The sequence below is a fragment of the Scylla paramamosain genome, chromosome 40 (assembly GCF_035594125.1).
Source record: "Scylla paramamosain isolate STU-SP2022 chromosome 40, ASM3559412v1, whole genome shotgun sequence".
NCBI lineage: Eukaryota > Metazoa > Arthropoda > Malacostraca > Decapoda > Portunidae > Scylla > Scylla paramamosain.
This window is the reverse complement of record NC_087190.1, coordinates 5,817,523-5,843,000: the sequence shown is the minus strand read 5'-3', so window position 1 is coordinate 5,843,000 and position 25,478 is coordinate 5,817,523. Positions and strand designations below refer to the sequence as shown.

General features: G+C 38.9%; 1 protein-coding gene and 1 long non-coding RNA gene across 2 annotated transcripts in view; one reads left to right on the top strand and one right to left on the bottom strand.

The window, feature by feature from the left end:
- Positions 1–24,530, top strand: part of LOC135092760 (uncharacterized) — a 72,652-nt gene extending 48,122 nt beyond the window's left edge. Inside the window, exons 5-7 of the mRNA XM_063991445.1 lie at positions 7,651–7,840; positions 17,014–17,160; positions 22,072–24,530. Of these exons, the coding sequence (XP_063847515.1) occupies positions 7,651–7,840; positions 17,014–17,160; positions 22,072–22,224 (490 nt within the window). The 3' untranslated portion in view covers positions 22,225–24,530. The remainder of the gene's footprint in view (positions 1–7,650; positions 7,841–17,013; positions 17,161–22,071) is intronic.
- The window catches only part of LOC135092761 (uncharacterized), a 72,235-nt gene that overhangs the window by 19,764 nt on the left and 26,993 nt on the right, over positions 1–25,478 (bottom strand). The window lies entirely within an intron of this gene.

Sequence of the window (25,478 nt, the reverse complement as noted above, 5' to 3'; positions counted from 1 at the left end):
GTTGCTGATCCTAAGAATTTTGCTTACATCCCCCTTGTTATAACCCTTATACCACTTAAAGACTTCTATCAGGTCCCCTCTTAACCTACGTCTCTCTAAAGAATGTAAATTTAACAACTTCAATCTCGCTTCGTAAGGAATACTCCTCATCCCCTGTATCCTTTTAGTCATTCTCCTTTGTACTGATTCTAATAGACCTATATCTTTCCTGTAATGTGGGGACCAGAACTGCACAGCGTAGTCTAGATGAGGTCTGACCAAGTATAACTAGTATTTCCAGCCTTCTACTTTTAACACTCCTAAAAATGAATCCTAGTACCCTATTTGCCCTGTTTCTGGCCTCTATGCATTGTTTCCCTAGATGGAGTTCAGAGCTAACTATAACTCCTAAATCTTTCTCGTACCCTGTACCTAAAAGAGTTTGGTTGTTTAATGTGTACCTACTGTGTGGGTTTCCTCTACTTACGCTAAGTACTTTGCATTTATTGATATTAAATTGCATTTGTCATCTATCCGTCCATTCATTCATTCTATCTAAATCTGCCTGCAAGGCGACAGCATCTGATTCTGACCTAATTAATCTACCTATCTTTGTGTCATCCGCAAATTTACTAACATCACTACTAATTCCACTATCCAAGTCATTGATATATATTAGAAATAACAATGGCCCTAATACCCTGTGGCACCCCACTAATTACATGACCCCACTCGGATTTCGAGCCATTTATTACAACTCTGCCGCCTGTCGCTAAGCCATGACCCTATCCAGCCTAACACCTTCCCACCTATCCCGTGTGCCCTAAACTTTCTCAGGAGGCTTTGATGGGGTACCTTGTTAAATGCTTTACTGAAGTCCAGATATAAGATATCATAACTATCACAAATATCATAACTATCACAGATATCATAACTATCACAGATATCATAACTATCACCCAATACATAGGTAGGAAGCTTAACTGCCACCACTTCACTTCCTTGGGAAGCCAATGCAGCTCAGAGGCTGCATTGGGTCGTTTATAGTAGTTTCTATTATTATTTCTATTATCATTATCATTATTATTATCATCACAATTACTCTTTTTTATTTTTTTTAGTTGCTCCTAAGATTTTGTAGCTGAATTTCTTTTAACATTTTGTAGCTGCGCATTATGACTGCGTTGTTGTGCTCTCTCTCTCTCTCTCTCTCTCTCTCTCTCTCTCTCTCTCTCTCTCTCTCTCTCTCTCTCTCTCTCTCTCTCTCTCTCTCTCTCTCCACAAAATTCTCTGGCACCACTTTCATTCCCAAAACAGTTCCAACCTGTGGTCTGACCATTTTGAATTGAGCATTTACGCGTTGTCCTTCCCCGGTCTGCAGCTCTGCCACACTTATACCAAGACACACCTCATGTCAGGTTTTTCCTACCTCAAAATTAAATGGTGTAGTAGTATATCCCTAGCTGTGACCTCACTCAACGTTTTCCTTTGTGTCTCACAACACAAGGGAGCAGTCACAGCCTGCCCTCTAAACACCACTCTCTTCCTTCACACAAAACTACAAGCACCTAATTACGCACACACCCTTCACTCAAAATTCATAATTATCAAGGCGACTCCTGCACCAGTCTCGGAGTTCCCATCTAGAGAGGGGACCACAAATGTTCCCAGGTCGGACTGCTCTTCTGGTATCGTAGTCGTAGAAGTCATTAACTTCTGGAACATTCGTAGTCTTAGATCGTAATTTTCAATCTGTAGAAAACCACCTTTCCTCTACTGAACCTCATCTTTTCCTCACTGAAACACAGGTGTCTGAAGCAACCGACAGTAGCTCTTTTCCTGTTTCCTCCTACTTTCTCTATCCTCATTTTCAATTTAAGTTGGATGTTGCGTCTATGTGCGCAACGACTTGCTCTCGTGCACAACGACGTGCTCTCGTGCCCACCTTCTTGAATCTTCGAGTTTCCCATCATCTGGCTACGATTACAATGTCACTTTCAAATTAAATTTATCTGTGCTGTATACCTCTCGCCTAACTCCCCTGACAATGATAAATTCTATGACTACTTAACAGAGATCTGTCTCTGTGTGCCGAGCGTAAAACAGAAATTATAGTGTCTGGCATGGAGGCGTACATTCCTCACTCTTTTTTTGTCGACCTAAACCTTCTAAACCTTGATTTAACACAGCCTGTTATACATGCTAGCAATACAGACTATGCTATACATGATGGTGGTGGCCCACAAAAGGTACTTCAGCCTTCCATTACCAGAATCTCTTGCACTTTATAGTTCTGCCCGGAACCATGCCAAGTCTGTTCTCCAAATAACCAAAAACTCCTTCATTAACAGAAAGTGTCAAGGTCTTTCAAGATCTTGACATCCCCTCGTGACTTCTGGCATCTAGCCAAAAATATCTCCAATAACTTTGCTTCTTCTTCTTTCCTTCCTTTATTTCAACCAGATGGCACCACTGCTATCACATCTATCTCTAGAGCTGATCTCTTCGCTCAAACATCTGCTAAAAACTAAAACTTTGGATGATTCAGGGCTTGTTCCTCCCTCTTCTCCACCCTCTGACTATCTATTACCCCTCATGCTATCTATTAAAATTCTACACAATGATGTTTTCCATGCCCTAGCCGGCCTAAACCCTCAGAAGGCTCCTATTCTTCTACGAAACTGCGCCTCCGTGCTTGCACCTAGCCTAATCAAACTCTTTCAACTGTCTGTCAATATCTACCTTTCTTTCTTGCTGGAGGTTTGCCTACATTCAGCCTGTTCCTAAAAATGATGACCGTTCTAATCCCTCAAACTACCGCCCTATTGCTGTAATTTTCTGCCTATCTAACCTTTTTTTTATTTATCCTCAACAGGAAGATTCTTAAGCATCTATCACTTCATAACCACTTCATAACTTCATAATTCTATATGATCGACAGTATGGGTTCCGTCAAGGCCGCTCTACTGGTGATCTCACTGGGTCTTTGTCATCCTCTTCTAGAGATTTGGGTGAAACTTTTGCTGTTGCCTAAGACATATCAAAAGTTTTTGGTAGAATCTGGCACAAAGCTTTGATTTCCAAACTACCCTCCTACAGCTTCTAACCTTCTCTCTGTAACTTCACCTCAAGTGTCCTTTCATAAGAACATAAGAACATAAGAAATAAGGGAAGCTGCAAGAAGCGACCAGGCTTACACGTGGCAGTTCCTGTATGAAACACACCTACCTATTTCCATCTGTTATCCCCATCCATAAACTTGTCTAATCTTCTCTTAAAGCTCTCTAGTGTCCTACCACTAACTACATGATTACTGAGTCCGTGCCACTCATCTACTACTCTATTTGAGAACCAATTTTTTCCTATCTCCTTCCTAAACCTAAATTTTTCAAGCTTGAACCCGTTATTTCTTGTTCTACCCTGGTTGCTGATCCTAAGAATTTTGCTTATATCTCCCTTGTTATAACCCTTATACTTGTATCAGGTCCCCTCTTAACCTACGTCTCTCTAGAGAATGTAAATTTAACAGCTTCAGCCTCGCCTCATAAGGAATACTCCTCATCCCCTGTATCCTTTTAGTCATTCTCCTCTGTACTGATTCTAATAGACCTTTCTGATCGCTCTATTGCTGCTATAGTAGACGGTCACTGTTCTTCTCCTAAATCTATTAACAGTGGTGTTATATCCTGCCACTCACTCTCTCCCTATTATTCACCAGTGATATTCTAAACCAAACTTCTAGTACTACCCACTCCTACGCTGATGATACCACCCAGCACTTTTCCACCTCTTTTCATAGATATCCAGCTCTTCAGGAAGTAAACAGTTCGTGCATGGAAGCCACAGAACGCCTGACTTCTGTTCTCTCTAAATTTTCTGATTGGGGCAGAGCAAACTTGGTATTGTTCGATGCCTCAAAAACTCAATTCCTCCATCTGTCAACTCAACACAACCTACCAGACAACTATCCCTTCTTCTTCAGTGGCACTCAACTTCTACTTCTACATTCTCAACGTTCTCTTCTACATTGAACATTCTCGGTCTCTCCTTTAACTGGAAACTTCACATCTCACCTCAAGCTAAAACAACTTCTATGAAGTTAGGCGTTATGAGACGTCTCCGCCAGTTTTTCTCACCTCCCCAGCTGCTAACTCTGCACAAGGGTATTATCCGTCTATGTATGGAGTATGCTTCACATGTCTGGGGGATTTCTCTGATACCGCTCTTTTAGACAGAGTGGAATCAAAAGCTTTCCATCTTATCAATTCCTCTCTTTTAAGTGACTGTTTTCAGCCTCTGTCTGAAATGCATGCCCCGCCCTCTCCTCCCACGGCCTCGCTCCACAAGACTTTCTTCTTTCACCCATATTCTGTCTACCTCTCTAATGCAAGAGTTAACCAGTATTCTCAGTCATTTATCCCTTTCTCTGGTAAACTCTGGAACTCCCTGTATCCTTCTGTATTTACACATTCCTATGACAAATTCCTTCAAGAGGGAGGTTTCAGGACACCTATCCTTCATTTTTTTTTTTATTATCGCTTCGGACCCTATTCAGGGACTGGCATCTCAGTGGGTTTTTTTTTTCTCTTTTTTTATTGGGTTTTTGTTACCCTTGGCCGGTGTATCTCCTACATAAACAAACATGGTAGAATCAAAAGCTTTTCGTCTCATCAACTCCTCTCCCCTAACTGACTGTCTTCAGCCTCGTTCTCATGGCCGCAATGCTGCATCTCTAGCTATGTTCCACCGCTATTTTCATGCTAACTGTGCTCTTCTGATCTTGCTAACTGCATGCCTCCCCTCCTCCCGCGGCCTCGCTGCACAAGGCTTTCTTTTTTCTCTCACTCCTATTCTGTCCAATTCTCTAATACAAGAGTTATTCAGTATTGACAATCATTCATCCATTTCTCTAGTAAACTCTGGAACTGCTTCTGTATTTCCACCTTCCTATGACTTGAATTCCTTCAAGAGGGAGGTTTCAAGACACTTATCCTTAAGTTTTTGACTACCGCTTCGGACACTGTGGTCTTTATTTTTTTTTACTGAATTTTTATTGCCCTTGGCCGGTGTCCCTCCTACATAATGAAAAAAAAAAAACCCTAAATGCCCTAAAAGGGCAATTTGGTGTAATATATATATATATATATATATATATATATATATATATATATATATATATATATATATATATATATATATATATATATATATATATATATATATATATATATATATATATATATATTAATAATATTTCCAGTTTTTTTTTTTTTTTTTTTTTTGCAAACACGACAATACTAGGCAATGTTTCCTCCACGTCTCCATGGCTGACCAAATGAGGTCACACGGTCAGTAACCGTGTTAATCCATGGTCACTTCCTCTCGCGCCGCCAGCCAGGAAGCTACCTCTCCTGCTCGCTCTCGCCACCATGGCTGTAAAAAGGGCTTACTTACTTAGTAAATAAGTATTTTTTTGCAAAAAAAAAAAAAAAAAAAGATAATAGGGGATCATTACTTGAGCCCTCAAGAGCTGTTGCCTGAACAGCGAAAGCCACCAACGTGCCTTGACTTTTATTTTGATGGTGGTGTGGAAAAAACTCGTAAAGAATAAAAATATAACATTATTGTTTAAGGAAAATGTCATATCTAAAAGGGAACCAATCATATTTAAACGAAATTCACGAGAGAGAGAGAGAGAGAGAGAGAGAGAGAGAGAGAGAGAGAGAGAGAGAGAGAGAGAGAGAGAGAGAGAGAGAGAGAGAGGGGGGGGGGGAGAGGGGAACGCAGCTTGACTGACAGGCATATTTTTTCTCAAATTTTAATTATTCATAGGCAAGTATAGATCTCTGATAGAAATAAATTTGCATGGAATGTAAATTGTATAAGCAGAGAGAGAGAGAGAGAGAGAGAGAGTATGGGGAGAGTGGTTATCAGCGACACATAGCCTCTAATCTGATAACACTATGTAAAAAAATTTCACTTTTTCTTGTCCTTGGCCCCACACCATAATTTTCCAGTTATTTCCATCTAAACAAAATAGAAAAAAAGTTAATTTGATCCTAAAACTTTGCTTTTGTGTTTAGAACAATGAATTTACATTTTTCCTTTTTTTCATTATAGAATGGGTTACTATTCGTTTTGATGTCAGATGACCTTTGCAAAATCTCAATTGCTTATCTAATTGCTTTTGAAATGTTGCATGTAAGTTAAAACTGAAAAAAAAAATATAGTGTTGTAAAGATTTTTTTTTTTATTTTAGTAAGATCATTCTTGAACTGACCAAATCTAGCAAGAAATTTATCATATTTAGAAGAATTTGTTTCCATTTCAGAAATGTTCTCATATCTTCCAGAATATTCTACCAGACACTTTTAGAAGTTTCTAGAACATTTTAGAACATTCTATTCAATGTAAACATTTCCAAAATATTCTAGAACTTCCTGGAGTAAATATGTAGAGGTATCAAAAATTTTCTAGAATCTACAAGATTTTTTTTTTAATGATTCAGAATATTCTAAAGTAGGTTCAAGAATATTCTAGAAAGACTGAGAACATTCTGGAACACATTCTAGAAAGACTTAAGAATATTCTAGAGTACTGCTTGACAATATAAAAGTAGGGGCTTCTAGACCACCTATCAGTTCTGCTTTGGCTGCCTAAGAAGACACATCACAACAGGTGAAATGGCATCAAGAGGCTGCAATCACTCTCCAGATGCATTCTGTTACATATGTGATCAATTCGTAAAGACAAGGGTTCTCTGTGACAGCATCTGGAAAAATGGTGAAATTAAGCTATTTTTTAGGCAAAAAAAATAAATAAATAAATAAATAAAGTAAATAAATAAATAAATAAAAGCCACAAAAACAAAGTTTGACAGGAATAATTGACATTTCCTATTGTTTTGTAATGAAAAGAGTTGGAAAGTAACACTTGCTTGTCAAAGACGAAAATCGTGTTACATAGCGTCATTGCCTAACACAAGGTTTGGCAGCGCCATAGACCGGGAAATCCCCAGAAAGGACAACACCTAAACACTCAATTCAAAATGGTCTGACCTTATCTCCGTCTTACTATGGCAAACCCTTGAACACTTTGCTTTATTGTGCTTTTGCATCTACTCATGGACTGAGCTCCTCTCATAAGAAAAAAAAAAAATCATATTAGTGACTTTCAAGCTTTTGGAACATAAATCAAGTAACTGCCAGACTGCCTATTATTTCGTTTGCTTGCTACTGGATATTCTTCTATGCTTCTATGATTTTTTTTTCTAGAGAAAGTTTGGGTATAACATAAGCCATAGCATACTCGGATGTTTCATGACAGGAGACGGAATATCCAAAACACTCTGTATTAGTGATCGAGGATTCTTGGCTTTCGTTTTGAGGACTTATTACTTTTCATTCACATTATTATATATATATATATATATATATATATATATATATATATATATATATATATATATATATATATATATATATATATATATATATATATATATATATATATATATATATATATATATATATATATATATATATATATATATATATATATATATATTTTTTTTTTTTTTTTTTTTTTTTTTTTGACGGCAACTGCAGTTTTTAAATTCCTTTCATTTATCTTCTGTATACATTTACGATCATCAATATTTGTTCTCCACAGATATTTGACAGACGTTCAAGAGTGGTTGGGTACATCGGAGTCTACTGATTCAACTTGTCTCTTGGTTACGTCATTGAACCACGTATACGCGCACTTCTTTCTTTGTGCCTCCTTGATGTTTGGCAGGAAGGTTGTCCTTTTACCTCATGTTAGCAGCAGCGCCATGTTGAGGACAATACAGGAACACCAGGTATGAAAATAACAATCCATTTATGAATCTTAACACAAACACGTCAACAATCAAAGCACAGTGTTTCTCTACATTGCAGAAACGCAGAACATAATGTATCTAAGCAAATCCGATACATTTCATCTACATATCAATATTATGATTTTGTAGTCTGGCTTGAAACAAAATACAATAATCATCAATTTCAATAATCAATCAAAAAAGTGGTGCCAAGAGAGCTGTCCACCACTCTCTTCACCCACACTAACCTTGCCACAACACACTGTAAGCATCGTGTTTCTGTTTCATCAGTCGTGACTTTACTCTTGAATTTTATGAATAAAAGACAATCATGAATGATATTTATTTTAAGATAATAAGGCAGTAAATATAAGATGAAATAATAATGATGAAAACTTAAAAAGGAGAGAAATACAGAATCAGGCAGGAAACTTTTGTTTATCAGTGGAAGGAATGAAAGATTGCAAATACTGGTTAACTCTTGCATTAGGGAGGAGGACAGAACAGTGGTGAAAGTAATCTTGTGGAGCGAGTTCGTGGGAGAAGGAAAGGCATACAATTAGACAGATCGGAAGAGCAGTTACCGTGAAAATTCCGGTAGAACATACACACACAAATAGATGCAACCCGTTAACATTTCATCCTCGCTCGTTTGGTATTGATCAACCATCATTTCGCTTTCTCGGGAGAGAATTCTTGCTTGGTTATCGACTATTAGCTAGGTATGACGAACTAAGCCAAACACTCCGGCCTCACTCTCAGCAACACTCGTAACAGTCATGTGCTTCTTGTGGTCGCTCTGCTCTTGTGCAGTCAACCACAGCACATAGACTCAAGGACAAGCCTAACGTCCGTATGTTTGAACACGAAGTGTGACACTTCACAATTATGTTACCGATACACACCACATATGGCTTACACAATTTTTTCTTATGCTTAAAGCTGAAAATTGTGTCACGTGGCACTTTCACAATTGTGAAACGCGGCAAAGTTGGTACTTTTGTTAGTGTTTGCATTTTTGTGCCATTCGACGTGTCTCCTCAGCTGCGCTAACATCCATTTCACATCTTCATATAATGGGAAAAAACTTGCTTGAAGTCTATGAAACAAAAAAAAAAAAAAAAAAAAAAAAACGGAAGACAAAAAAAAAAAAAAAAAAAAAGAGCCCACCACCCGACTAGGTTGATTTGCGGCGGAAACGGATACTTGATTCATTCAAGGCACATCAAAATCTGCCAAAAAATGCAGTTTCGTCCGAAAACGTTATACGGGTGTACTTATGTAAATCTATCTTAATAATATATTATTATTATTAATTATTATTGCTTGAACTCTGTGAAGCCAGCAAAGATATTCTGGAAGACAAAAAAAACGGAGTCCTTCCGGCTAAGTTAGTTGATTTGCGGTGGAAACGGAAGCTTGATTTATTCAAAGCACATCAGAATCAATTAGAAAAATGTGGTTTTCTCCAAAAATGTTAGACGGGTGTACTTATATAAATTTACCTTACTTTTATTTTAACTTATGGATCCAGATCATATCTGCTCATTTCACCAGTTCAACATCCACGGTGTGATGAAAATGTTCGAGACATCATTTGCAGGTGTATAATTATTACTACCTAACAAAATAAAACAAACCAAAGCGGCAAATTTATAAATGTAGACTTATTTACTTAGAAAAGAGTATGAAATGTTAGTGACCACCACGGCTCAGAAGCCGTGGTGGTCACTAACTTAGGACTATTGAATTATAGGTGCCCAGTATTTTTACAGTGACACAAGGGCTGCATATTATATTTGAAAGTGCTGTGCAGCATGCTCTCAGTCTGTCTCCTTCAAGCCGATGAGCTAACATGCGGCACACGCAGCCGCCTCCTTCAGGTTTTTAAACCCTTTTCTCTCTCTCTCTCTCTCTCTCTCTCTCTCTCTCTCTCTCTCTCTCTCTCTCTCTCTCTCTCTCTCTCTCTCTCTCTCTCTCTCTCTCTCTCGGAGCATTAGTACAAGTTCCTTCTTGACCACATTAACAAATTGCTCCATCACCATGAGCTTTAATTCATTCATCTTTCAAATACCTCCTCGAGCAGCGAGCACAATCAAGATAAGTGTCGCTAGGCCTTTTTAGCCGCTCAAGGTTGTAACTTCAAGGCCTCAAGCCGCAATTCATATGCTCTCAGAATGTCAGTCTTAAACTCTTCTACTGACGTCCTATCTTCCACTGACGTCCTGTCATGTACTTCTAGCGACTTGCCTCTCAACATATTAGCAGCAAAGGCTTACTCCACGTTCCTGAGATCAGTCTGTTTTGGCTGCGTTCTTCTCAAATCTCCTCAAACATTCTGCCATCTTTCCACAAAACTGGTATCAACTTCAAACTTTTTATCATCATTCTTTCTACTGTATTTTCTACCACTTCTCTCCGCATACCGCGAGGAGAGTTAACCTCTGTCAGTCTTCTCCGACTCAAAATACTCCAGCCTCTCATAAATTCTCGCCTTCTCCTTTTCTGCTGGAACCAATCTGGCCTCCTCGGCCTTAAGCCTCTTGGCTTCTCTAGCCTCCTTAGCCTTCAATCTTCTTGCCTCAGCTTCAGCTTTCACTCAAATCTTCTCAATTTTCTCTCCTCTGCCTCCTCCAATTCAAGTCTCTTCAATTATCTCTCGTTCTCGGCTTCCAGCTCGAGCCTTTTAGGTTCTCTAGCCTCCTCCATCTCCATCCTTCTCATCTCCAACTTAAACCTCATCTCAGACATGCTTTTCTCCAATACTGTGGGTAGGCTAGCATGGCCATGTACACTATTTATGGGGCTGGGTGTCCGCACACCAAACTGTGCCAGATCTACACTGTCACTTCCTGCAGAGGCAGAGGACTCAGGTCGCAAGCCATCCCTGCTATCATCTTTTTCTTCCACTGAACACTGACACACAATGAAAACAAATAAACAACACTAAACTGTTTCTCCCATATGGCTACTGGAGTTTCCAACAATCTTGCCGAGGTCACCAATTCTGTTATGACCAGATACAGCTCCTCTCAAGGTTGCCACTGACTGGAAACTGCATATCCGTACGTTATGTTCCTCATGGCCTATTGCAGGGCGTGAACAGGCACCTACAAGTCGCTACCAAATATCCAGATCCAATAGATCGTCACCCTGTTTAACCCACCTACAGGCAAGGGAGTATAACGAACGCAAACTTAATTCCTTAAGCTGAGAAAGAATTAATTAGCTTTGTGCTAGGGAGACAGTATAAACAACATACAGATCACGGTACAATACCCTGTTGTACAACCGCCCACAATAAAAAAAAAAAAAAATCAAACCGCGTCCAATAAAGATATTATACGCCCTGGTCAGAAAACAGCTCACACGATACAGCCGGCAGAGCCCAGGGAGAGGGCAGATAGCTGCAGTCTTGCCGAATACATTCCCCTGGTCTGCCCCACTCAAGGCTGTGGGTCCTAAGACCAGTAGCAATTAAAGAGGACACAACGCTCACAACGCCTAAACACACAAAACCTACAACAGTACAATGTAATTAAGGCCTGTCCAGACTGGGGTTCATGTTGCGCAACACATTGCCGCAACTTGATTTTCGTGTTGCATGCTGCTCGTGAGTGTTGCCCAAGGGAGTTGCTGCTTTTGGCATTTTTGCAACAGGATGTACGCAACAGTAGCTACCAGGATGTCATCAAGGAAGGATTGCTGCCCGCTTGCTTTACCGTCACATTCACACAATTCACACAAACATAGGATAATTATGTACTTAATATTCGGAGTAATGCCTTAATATATTATATTATTTCTTAGAAAAATAAGATTGATGAATAATTATAAGATTAATCTAATTGATAACGTAAGTTTTCTGCAGTAATTTACAACAAAGACTTACTTTTTTATGAAAGTTGTGACTGAGTGGCACTTTTCATGAAGTACTAAAGAATTCTACGAAAACCAAAGAATACACCAAAGAAAAATGTTGAATTACTGGGAAAAGATGTGGCGATGAACAAGTATGAGGTGGAGGTTCAGAATAGGTATGTTGTATTAGAGACAGAAGTGATGATGGTCCTGAGGAGCAGTGGAACTTTTTGACAGAGGTGATATGACAAGGAGCATAAGAGGTTCTTTCGGATAGCGGGCGAAGAAAGAAGAATCCATGGGTGACAAAAATAACTTTGAAGATGATGGAAGAGTGAAGACAGCTAAAACGCCGAGACAAAGTCCAGTATGAGATTAAAAATAGGGAGATACATAGAGAATACAATAGAAAAAAAGAAATGGCTGGATGAACAGTGTGAGGAGGTGGAGGAACTATGCAGAATGCATCAACATTCGAGGTATTGAAAGATAAAGAAACTGACTCAAAGACGGAAAGGCTGTGCTGCAAAAAAGAACGATGGAACAGAAGTGATGGAATCGGAAGAAGTTGGAAAAAGAAAGAGCGAATACGTAGGAGAGCTGTTTGATGATGAGACATCAGAGATGGATGGTGCGGCCAATGAAAAAGAAAACCTACAAATTTTGGAGAGCGCAGGTGGGTAATGAAGTATATGAAGAGAGGAAAGGCATCAGGAAGCGATGGCTTTATGATTGAAATATTGAGAGCGGTTGGAGATATTGCATTACACAGTCCTGCCTGACACCTCTAAACCAAACTTCTTGTCCTATCCAGTCCTACGCTGATGATACCACCCTGCACTTTTCCACGTCTTTTCATAGACGTCCAACCCTTCAGGAAATAAACATTTCATGCAGAAAAGCCACATAATGCCTGACTTCTGATCTTTCTTAAATTTCTGATTGGGGCAGAGCAAACTTGGTATTGTTCAATACCTCAAAAACTCAATTCCTCCATCTATCAACTCGACACAACCTTCCAGATAACGATCCCCCTCTTCTTCAATGACACTCAACTGTCCCCCCTTTTCTACACTGAACATCCTCGGTCTATCCTTTAGTTATAATCTGAGCTGGAAATTTCACACTACATCTCTAGCTAAAACAGCTTCTATGAAGTTAGGCGTTCTGAGACGTCTCCGCCAGTTTTTCTCACCTCCTCCCCCCCCCACCCAGCTGCTAACTATGTACAAGAGCCTTATCCGTCCATGTATGGAGTATGCTTCACATGTCTCGGGGAATTCCACTCATACCACTTTTCTAGACAGGATGGAATCCAGAGCTTTTCGTCTCATCAACTCCTTTCCTCTAACTGACTGTCTTCAGCTTCTCTGTCATCGCCGCAATGTTCCATCTCTAGCTATCTTCTACCGCTATTTTCATGCTAATTGCTCTTCTGATCTTGCTAACTGTATGCCTCCCCTCCTACTGCAGCCTCGCTGCACAAGACTTTCTTCTTTTTCTCACCCCAATTCTGTTCTCTCTAATGCAAGAGTTAACTAGTATTCTCAATCATTCATCCCTTTCTCTGGTAAATTCTGGAACTCCCTGCCTGCTTCTGTACTTCCACCTTCCTGTGACTTGAATTGCTTGAAGAGGGAGGTTTCAAGACACTTATCCTTCATTTTTTTTACTACCGCCTTGGACCCTTTTCTAGGACTGGCATCTAAGTGGGCTTTTTTTTTTTTTATATATATATATATATTTATTGGATTTTTGTTGTCCTTTGCCAGTGTCCCTCCTACATAAAAAAAAAAAAAAAGTGTTCCGTGTCGCACGTGAATTCAATATTAGGGTGTTTTGAATTTAAGTAACTTAGAAATTTAGGAATGTGCTGAGAGTGTGTAAATAAGATGTGTAAGTAAAACAAAGGTGTAATCAACATATTTTCAGTAAAGCATAGATTTAAATTTACTAGGACATTCGTATAACCATTTGGTTTCATGATATAAAAGTATTAGCAAGAGTGGGGCCAAGGCAAGAACCCATAGCCACACTGTTAACTTGGACATATAATTTATTGTTGAACAAGAAGAGGGAGTCTTTAATTGCGAAGTCTAATAGGGTAATAGATTTTTTTTTTAATATAATTAAAGTAAATAGTTCTTCATAAATTATCTTAATGATCATCAAGAATATTTGTGAAAAGTGACCTAATATCAAAACTAGCCATGACAGAATTGAGCTTCTAAATTATTTATTTCTTTGACGAAATCATATTTTTTTAAGGTAAACTTATTTGACGTTAGTGGTTTTAGCATGAGGACGAAATATTTATCTAATTTTATAATTAAATGTATTAATGGTGCTAAGAATGTGCCTAATAGGGTTGCCGACTCCATGAGTTTTTCTAAGGCCATAAGTGGTTCGTTTTCAGGCATCCTTTATGACCTTCCGAAAACTTGCAAAGTCGGCAACTCTATTAGGCCTATTTCTTGCACCATTAATAAATTAGCTAAATATTTCGTCCTCATGCTAGAACTGCTAACGTCAAATAAGTTTACCTTAAGAAATTCTTATGATTTCGTTGAAGAAGCATCATCAATAATACTATCAATAATACTATCTACTGTTCTTTAGAAATAAAATTTAGTCAGCCTTCCTCTAATAACACGCATATGACACACAAGAAATACATAAAATTACCTTACTATGATCATCTTAGCTCGACTACCATACTTAAAGCACAATATCTTCACACTATTTAATTCAAGGACAGTATTCTTATTGGACTTATCTCTAATATCATTTATGAATTTATTTGTTTGAGTTGCAAGACTCAATATATTGGAGAAACCATGAGGAAACTAACACATAAGTGAACATAAAGTGAACGGTGAACAAAAGTGAACATAAAGGTTCTTCAATACGTATACAGAAACAGCTCATCCACCTTTTTCATCAATAAAAAACACATTCACATACACAGGATCATCCGTTTTCGGAGGATTTTAGTATATTACTCGTACATAAAGCTGGCTCACATCCAGACGTTAAAATATGTACATTAAACACCTGAAACCTGAATCAAATAACCACGTATCATGATCATAATTATATTTTATAAACTCTGCTCGGAGCTTTGAGGATCCGGATTCATAACTAATCTAGTTCTTACACCGCCACTCTGTCGGTCCAACACACCACACGCGAGGGAACACAAAGTTTGTATATCCTTATTTTGCTTTATTTATTTAGTATTTTATTTATTTATGTTAATTTATTTATTTTATTTTATTTATTTATTTATTTATTTTTGTCAAGTATAAGCTGCTACTGATAGTTTATTTTATCTTTTTTTTTTTTTTTTTCAATGCTTGCCTGCCTGTCCCCTTTTGGTTGGTATTTTGTTTTCACTTTTGCCCCTAGCGTAATATTTTATGATTTTGTCTTTGTACTTTTGTTATTCTTTTGTTTTGTTTTAGCCTGATGATGCCTTCTGTGAAGGTGATACGTTGCAGTTCTATAACTCGGAACTGTTCTAATATATATATATATATATATATATATATATATATATATATATATATATATATATATATATATATATATATATATATATATATATATATATATATATATATATATATATATATATATATTTATTTATTTATCTATTTATTTATACCGTATTTGACGGCATATAGAAAGCACCTTTTTCCCTAATTTTTGGCAAAAAAAAAAAAAATAGTAATCCTGTGTCCAATATGTGAAGTGAAAACCTCCCGTAGGCTAATCATCTCCCTGACGCTCACTAACCTAACTTCTACCTTCCCTTACTCCATGTTTCATTATTTTATTCCTGGTGTTATTATTATTATTATTATTATTATTATTATTATTATTATTATTATTATTATTATTATTATCATTATTACCAACATTATCACTTTAAAAAACAAATTACCGTAAAAATTAAAGCAATCTAACCTGTGAGGTTGTGACGCATGTTTATAAATATCGGCTGATCGGAACCCTGACGATGCTAGCAGCCATTTGACGATGATCATAACAAAACACACCAACACCCTCACCGTTATGGCAGCAGGAGGAAAAAGATCGAGCTACACAATCTCCTACAAACAACAAGTGGTAGATTATGCCGAGGAGCATGGCAATAGAGCAGCAGCAAGGGTTTTTGGGCCACCAGCTACGAAAAAAAAATTATACGTATCTGGCGCCAGCAAGACCAAGCGCGCAAAGAAAAGTTAAACATAACCTTCGTTGCTTAGCCCCACACTTATCAGAACTTGAGGTTGACAGAAAAACGTGCCTGACAAATGAGATAAATTCAGGGAGAAGTGTTTCAATCAAAATGATAATTCATGAGGCCAGGTTAACGAGGAATACAGAACTTTGCAGGAACAGAAGGTTAGTGATATAGGTTTATGAAACCGCAGGGCTTATCAATGCCTACATAAAACATCTGTTGCACAGCAAATACCTGCTGATTATGCGTTATTTGAAGTCAATGATTCCAGCAGTAGTGACGAAGATGATAAAGACTTTTTTGGGATTGAAGATAATGAAGACTTTTCTGGTTATGAAGATGATTAAAGTGTTTTCGTATTTTCTTACTGTGTTTTGGTTAATGTTCAAGTGTAGTGGTAGATTGTTTTTATGAGATGGATTCTGCTTTATGTATTATTTTATGCATTGCTGGCTTTATTTTAGGTTTCAATGTTTTATTACTATTGTGATTGTTCTGTATGTCTGTACTAGTTATTTTTATTTATTTTTTTTTTATTTATTTATTTTCATTTTTTTTTTTTCATTTGGAATGTTTTACAATTACAATACTATTGAGATATTTTGCTTATGCTTGTTGCTTGTCTGTACTACCAACTTGCTTTTATACAGAAATGTTTTGTGCTTGTGTAATGTGCTGCTAAATTGCTTTCAACAATATGTGCTTAAAATACACTTTTTTTTTTTTTTTTTTCTGAATCTGACCTGCTGAGATGGGCATACGTCGTATATGTCCGTGCGTCCTATATGCCGTCAAATACAATGTGCGTGTGTGTGTGTGTGTGTGTGTGTGTGTGTGTGTGTGTGTGTGTGTGTGTATATATATATATATATATATATATATATATATATATATATATATATATATATATATATATATATATATATATATATATATATATATATATATATATATATATATATATATATATATATATATATATATATATATATATATATATATATATATATATTCTTTGACTATTAAATGTGAACCACAATGACCAGCAATGATTTTCCTACAGGTGACTTTGGCAATCTTTACTCCACTCCATCTGAAAATGATCGTAGAATCACCGGCCTGCGAGGAACATGACTTGTCCTCCCTGAAACTCGTCACTAGTGGTGGAGTTTCCCTTTCAGAGCACGTTCTGAAGGATTTCAAAAAAAAGGTGAGAAAAGACATAATACGAGTATATAATCTGCATTATATGAAGTGAGGCCGCCGTGGTATAGCGGGACCACGTGCTCTTTGGAGGCAAGGGGGTCTCAGGTGCACGGGTTCGAATCCTGACCACAGTGATAAGAAGGGCATCCACTCAGGGTGTTCTCAAATGGAAAATCAAAAGTCCTTCTTCAAGAGGCATCATACTAGACTAGAGAAACAGGATGTAAAACCGAAAAAAGAAATAGTAATAATATCAAGTAGATATCCTATCAAAATGTATGCTTCATTGCAAAACTTTGCTTTAATTTCCACAAGTTTTCTTTTTTCTGGACTTGATTCTCTCTCTCTCTCTCTCTCTCTCTCTCTCTCTCTCTCTCTCTCTCTCTCTCTCTCTCTCTCTCTCTCTCTTTCTGATTGCTGGATATAAACTGATGTGTATAGTTGACTGTAAAACTGCTTTGTATTTGTATACTAAAAGATGAATGAGATCAAAAAGATATTCTGTTTATATATATGTAAATATGTATGTATTGTTAGGACCAGATACTGCCAACCCTCCTCCCCTCACAGCTGCCATTACAATCGGATCAGCTTTCCTAGTCTAGCTCCTTCTAATGTGGGGCCCAAATCTAGGTACCTACTGGTCGCCAACAACTATCACCAACAGGGAAGCTGAGAAAGAATTAATTAGCAAGTGTTAGGGAGCACAGATAACACAGCAATCCACAGATTGTGGTATAATATCCCATCGGACCACCACCCTCAGTAAGAAAACCATCTACATCCATAAAGATTATACACTCTTGCCATATATATATATATATATATATATATATATATATATATATATATATATATATATATATATATATATATATATATATATATATATATATATATATATATATATATATATATATATATATATATATATATATATATATATATATATATATATATATATATATATATATATATATATATATATATATATATATATATATATATATATATATATATATATATATATAATCTTCTAGATTTCCCAGACAGACTTCCCCCTCCAAAATCTAGGGAGAAACTAAACAACTGTAACCTGGTTCAAATATTATACAGTCGTCTAATGCCAGATGCGAGCCCAGACATTAGTAGCATTTAACAAGGACACAACATACACGAACGCTCACACACACACATACACTGCACTTATGCAGAAAGGGAGAGAGAGATCAGGTGTTTGTTCTATACAAAGACAAAAAAGACACCAAGACAAACATGAGACAAACTTATCTGCACATGGGAGTGACCGCTCACACAAGGTAGGAGTAAGGAGCTACTGGGCAACTCACACCCTCTTAAACATTATGTAGACCCGCCCAGATTATGGCCTACCGTAGTACTCGTATGTTGTAAAGCACAACACTTGTTATCCCACTCGTATGTATACCACAAGTATCACTCCCTATGGTATCCAATTCTGTCTCAATCGGTGGCTAGCTCACTATCGACTCCTACCGACGCGCCGCACAGCCATGGTTGTCAGACGTATGAGTAGTGAACTTGTTACGAAAAGACGGAAAATAACAAACGTAAATTATTCGTCTTTCAATAAGTTTTCCTAACCTCTAGTCCTTCGAATAGTCCTCTAGTCCTTCGAAAAGTACTTGATTCCGTCCTGGGAAGGCTAGCTCCGCCCCTTGCAGTGACATCGCATGTGGCTGACTCCTCATTAGCTGCTACCAATACTAACACTAATACTTAATGTAGGAGGGATACCGGCCAAGGGCATAAAAAAAAAAAAATCTTAGATGCCGGTCCCCGAATAGAGTCCGAAGCGGTAGTAGAAAATTGAAGGATAAGTGTCTTGAAATCTCCCTCTTAAAGGAGTTAAAGTCATAAGAAGGTGGAAATACAGAAGCAGGCAGGAAGTTCCAGAGTTTACCAGAGATAGAGATGAATGATTGAGAATACTGGTTAACTCTTGCATTAGAGAGATGGACAGAATAGGGGTGAGAGAAAGAAGAAAGTCTTGTGCAGCGAGGCCGTGGAAGGAAAGGAGGCATGCAATTAGCAAGATCAGAAGAGCAGTTAGCATGAAAATAACAGTAGAACATATTAAGAGATACAATATTGCGGCGTTGAGAAAGAGGCTGAAGACAATCAGTTAGAGAAGAGGAGTTGATGAAACGAAAAGTTTTAGATTCCACCCTGTCTAAAAACGCGGTATGAATGAAACCCCCTAGACATGTGAAGCATACTCCATACATACACGGATAAGGCCCTTGTACAGAGTTAGGAGCTGAGGGGGGGTAAGAAAAACTGGAGGAGACGTCTCAGAACCCCTAACTTCATGGAAGCTGTAGCTAGAGATGAGATGTGAAGTTTCCAGTTTAGATTATAAGAAAAGGACAGACCGAGGATGTTCAATATAGAAAAGAGGGACAGTTGAGTGTCGTTGAAGAAGAGGAGATAATTGTCTGGAAGGTTGTGTTGAACTGATGGAGGAATTGAGTTTTTGAGGCATTGAACAATACCAAGTTTGCTCTACCCAATCAAAAATTTTAGAGAGATCAAAACTTAGGCGTTCTGTAGCTTCCTTGCATGAACTGTTTACTTCCTGAAGTGTTGGACGTCTATGAAAAGACGTGGATAAGTGCAGGATGGTATCATCAGCGAAAGAGTCGATAGAACAAGAAGTTTGGTTTTGAAGATCGTTGATGAATGATAGGAAGAGAGTGGGTGACAGAACAGAAGCCTGAGGAACATCACTGCTAATAGATTTAAGAGAAGAACAGTGACCGTCTACCACAACAGCAATAAAACAGTCAGAAAGGAAACTTGAGATCAAGTTTCGGAGAGAAGGATAGATAGAAGCTGTAGGAGGGTAGTTTGGAAATCAAAGCTTTGTGCCAGATTCTATCAAAAGTTTTTGATGTCTAAGACAACAGCAAAAGTTTCACCAAAATCTCTAAAAGAGCATGACCAAGATTAAGTAAAGAAAGCCAGATCACCAGTAGAGCGGCCTTGATGGAACGCATACTGATGATCAAATAGGTTATGAAGCGATAGATATTTAAGAATCTTCCTGTTGAGGATAGATTTAAAAACGTTAGATAGGCAGGAAATTAAAGCAATAGCACGGTAGTTTAAGGGATTAGAACGGTCACCCTTTTTAGGAACAGGCTGAATGTAGGTAAACTTCTAACAAGAAGGAAACGTAAATGTTGACATACAGAGTTGAAAGAAGTTGAATATGCAAGGTGCAAGCACAGAGGCGCAGTTTCAGAGAATGATATGAGGGACCCCATCAGGTCCATACGCCTTCCGAGGATTTAGGCCAGCGAGGGCATGAAAAATATTATTGCGAAAAATTTTAATAGGTAGCATGAAGTAATCAGAGGGTGGAGGAGAGGGAGGAACAATCCCTGAATCGTCCAAGATAGAGCTTTTAGCAAAGATTTGAGCGAAGATTTCAGCTTTATAAATAGATGTGATAGCAGCGGTGCCATCTGGTTGAAATAAAGGAGGGAAAGATGAAGAAGTAAAGTTATTGGAAATGTTTTTGGCTTGGTGCCAGAAGTCACAAGATGAGTTAGATCTTCAAAGATTTTGACACTTTCTATTAATGAAGGAATTTTTGGCTAGTTGGATAACAGACTTGGCATGGTTCCGGGCAGAAATATAAAGTTCACGAGATTCTGGTGATGGAAGGCTCAAGTATCTTTTGTGGACCACCTCTCTATCATGTATAGCACAAGAACAGGCTGTGTTAAACCAAAGTTTGGAAGGTTTAAGTCAAAAAAAAGAGTGAGGAATGTACGCCTCCATGCCAGACACTATCACCTCTGTTATGCGGTCGGCACACAGAGATGTGTCTCTGACATGGAAGCAGTAGTCATTCCAAGGAAAATAAGCAAAATACCTCCTCAGGTCCCCTGAATTAGCAGAGGCAAAACGCCAGAGGCACCTCCACTTAGGGGAATCTTGAGGAGGGATTCGAGCAATAGGACGAGATACAGATATGAGATTGTGATCAGAGAAACCCAATGGAGAAAATAGGATAACAGCATAAGGAGGATTAGAGGTTAGGAAAAGGTCAAGAATGTTGGGCGTATGTCCAAGACGGTCAGGAATACGAGTAGGGTGTTGCACCAATTGCTCTAGGCCGTGGAGAATAGCACATACTCGTATTCTATTAGATCTGCTATATTAACAAAATTAATATAATATTACTTATTTTGATTAAAAGAAAGATCAATATCATGTATGTTGCATGGCCTTTTTGGATTTGCTGATTCGCTGACAGCAATGGCTTCAGGAAGCGATATGTAGGGAAGGAGCCCTATGCAACTTGTTATTTTTAAAGTATGTGGTCTTGCAGCTTTACATAGTTTACAAATTGGATCGTAGGGATAAATATCCCTGCTGATATCTGTGTTTGATGGTGAAACGCAGTTCCGTATTGTTGGAATCAACAATTTGACAGTAAAGAATTGTATGAGTGAACTGACAAATGTACTCGTACTGTGGGGCAACACCGCAGACATTTAGTGAACGTGTTTACAAAGAAACGCCTGGAACTAGAAGATGCTTCGGTTTGGTGTTATGGAGAATAATTTTTCCTGCTACATAAGAAAATGTTATTTTCGTTATCGAAAACAATAAAGTGAGTATCTCCATGAGTGGGCTGCAGGCGTGCATTATTATAATGGGTTGGGTTACATGAATGTGCAGATCGCTTAGCTTTTTATCGTTTTAATCAGCGAATCAACAGCTTAACTAAGATGCTGGAACTTGAGGTAAGGTCGAAGATCGGTGGGTAGAATGTGACAGGGAATGATAATCCTGTACTAGACATATGATGAAGATAAGTAACAGTTAGTAAGCATTCTGTTAACTTTTATTTTTACTTCAGGTGGAGGCATTAGTATACAACTTATGGGGAATGACGGAACTTGCCTCCTTTGGTATCGGCTGCATTGTTACACAGGACTGGAAAAGCCTTTGTATTGGAAAAGTCTTGCCCTTCTTCGAAGTTAAGGTATACAGTTTTTTCCATATTCAATAAATTGTCGATGTAAGATCTTACAGTTAAGAGAAAGAGGGCTACCTATGCTAGCAAGGTCACCAGTGAGTGGTTCCAAAACTTATAGGTTGCCAGTACGGGTCAACATTCCAGAACTTTTGAGATCGTCCTGTGTTGGATGGTTGGGTGTCTGGGCTGGGATGCGTTGTGGGGGGGAGGTCTTAGCTCCGTGATGGACAAACTTTCGAATCATGAGGTGCCACTTTTTAAAATGAGTGGCCTCCATGGGGACGAGATCGCTCGCTTTGTTGTCCCAGTAGGCGGTCTCCCTAGCTCCCTGGAGCCAATTTATTTTTATGGTATCCATATGGATAAATATAAAAACTCTGGTCCTCGAGAGGCGGTCGACCAGGCCTTCGAGACGTCACTCTGGTCGTGGTGGTGTTGGGGAGTCGGAATCTTGTACTCCCCCTGCTATTGTTTCCCAAAGTGAAAGACGCCTTCGGTCAGTTGTTGAATCCTGTCAACTGTCAGTTGTTGAATCGTGATCAATAATGTCTATGCCTCCATGTCATACCGTGCTATTCACTCAATTCCCATGCCTTTCGGAACAGTTCCCCGTATCCATCTCAAATATGATAACGATTGTCTCTCCAATCGGTGTTATGTGACATTTATATTGGACGTTGCTGCCAAAGCTGGTCTTTAGGCAATAAATTCTCTGCGTCTTGGAGAGAACAACTTAACTGCTGAAATCATTCGATCAAGCAATGTAGCTGACAGCGAGAATGATTATTGTCCTAATGTCTTTGATGATGCTGAAGAATGAGCTCCCAAACTTCGCCACCCACCTACATTTTACTGGTTTGTAGCATATTATAGGGAAGGTCGAGGAGACTTTATTCACGCTGCCAAGTATGTAGAAAGGGATATTGGAATACTCCCTACAAATAACATCAAGAAATATGGCAAAGGTGTCTTGATCCGAAATAAAAATTTTACACAGGCGATGATGTTCCTCCATCTACCATGCCCTTCTGATGCAGTTTTTGAATCCATCAAGCCACACTGAACATCAGTTACTGTAAAGGACGTATTTACAATCAGGACCAGGGATTGGAGTGATAGGACAAGATACAGATATGAGATTGTGATCCACGTATCAGCAAGATCTGGAAAGTCCCATCTCCGCGGCGGCAACGAAGAAGGTATCGCTCTCGCAGCTCCACCAGTGTTGCACTATAAAGGGGACTAAGTAGTCATCACATTAAGGATCTGTTTCCCAGGGCATAAGGTAGACATAAGTAAGACACTTGTGACTCATCTGGAGTACAGTCTCTGAGAGGCTCTCCTGCACATGACATACGAGTAGGTCCATGGATGAAAAGCAAAAGAAATTATCTCCACCATCTTAGTGATGGCAACCTAAGTTTCCCACCTGCCTGCCAACTGGCAAGAACTGCCACCTGTATAGAGGAGTACATGTCACACAGTGGAACAAGGCTGGAAGGAGTTGTCACTTCTTTAGCCAACGTTCTCATTCCCCAAAACTCCAATGTGTGCATGTTGTCGTTGGTAAAATATAACAACCGAGCAGTGGAACACGCAGCTGCGGCCACAGCCACAGTCCATAAGGCTAGCTGAGACATTTGAATGCGGGGCCCAGTTATGGATTACAAGGTCCTGCTGGTCTCTTGCACTCTTTAAACAGACAGTCCTAACACAAGATTCCGCTCCTTTCTCGGCTGCCACTACTTGGGTCAGCCTCCCTGCACTGCCTCCTACACCATATAGTGCAGAGCGTCCTTCTGGCCTCCTGTGGTGAATTACACGAATGATGTTGTCAGCCTGTTTCACCTCCTCTCCAACAGCTGGGAAAGAATTGATGGCCATGTTCTAGGAGGCACAGTTACAAGCAACAGCACATAAGAATTACAATATTCTAGGAACTACCTCCCTCACAAACAGCAAGACAAAGATCCACCCATGTTCATAGAATATCTCATCCTGCTGGATACTACAGCTTTCAAGAAGACCAAACCTGCCACTCAAGGAATGGGGAAAGGAGCATACTTTACTGCACAGCAGTGTAACGGTAATCCTTTTGGCCCAGAAGCCTTGAAAGAACACTGAAGCCCAGTAACATTTAACAACATGTTCAAGACATCACAGATACAAAAAAGCAGCCCACAGACAAAGGGACCGCTCCAATACGCCCCAAAACCCGGTCTCGTTTCCCGGGGAGTTGGCACACTAATGCCAGACACAGAGCAGAGATAAGCCAGGAGGGACTCATCACTCCCCAAAGAGTCTGGCTTGGCATGACACACCCATTGAATCCTAAGACTGGTGTGTTACCTACTTAAGATGGCAGGGGCGGCAGTGCGGCACTGCTACTATCTTATATACAATTCTATCTACTTCACATGCTCAAAACTCTATGCATATTATTCAATCTCTTGCTAGCTCTTCTGTCTCGTCCATGCATTTTCACTCTTTTACGGTCTCAGCTTGACTGGACAAAGTACGAGTAGACAGCGTCACATGAAATGACTCATGCAAGGGGGAGGGGGAGGAACGGGGATGCATCCCACCCTGCCCACCGCTCGCATCATTCATGCCAGCTTACACAACAGAGACAGCTATCTTTCAAAAATACTGAGAGCAGACTATAGAGGCTGGAGGCATTCTGATTACTTTAACTTTACAGGGACATTCCTCACGGGCATCCCTCTCAGCTGAACTAGTTTTGACAATTTAGCAAAAATTGGTAATTTTCCATCACCAGTTTTCAACACTACCTTGACCAATTACTTAAAATGTAATAGCATCACACATATCAATCAATCCTTCCTCTTCCTTCTCCTGCAAATCCGAATTCTCTAGGTGATATGGTGTCTCTGTGATGAAGTGGTGAAGTACCTTTCAGCGCTTTCTCAGCCTGTGTTTGAATGGTTGCGTACCAAGCAGCGGCTTGGCTGGGGCCCCAGCCAGTGGACCCCAATCCTCTTCTTCGCTCACCAATATCTCTCACTCACTCACATGAACGCCTAAATCTATCATTTTGTAGACACACTAAAGGAAATAGTATTGCTGTCTGCCACTTACAACACCCAAGAAAAAAAATGTAACTAACAGCTGGGAGGATGTACATGAGCGAAACACAGAATTGTTTTATTTTTTCTCCGGTAAAACCACTTTCGAGACTTGAGAGAGTAACTTCTCTCTCCCAATAGTATTTTCATTAAGAGGATGTTTGGGAACAAATTTCCCCTTAAGTGGAGTGGAAGTCACTG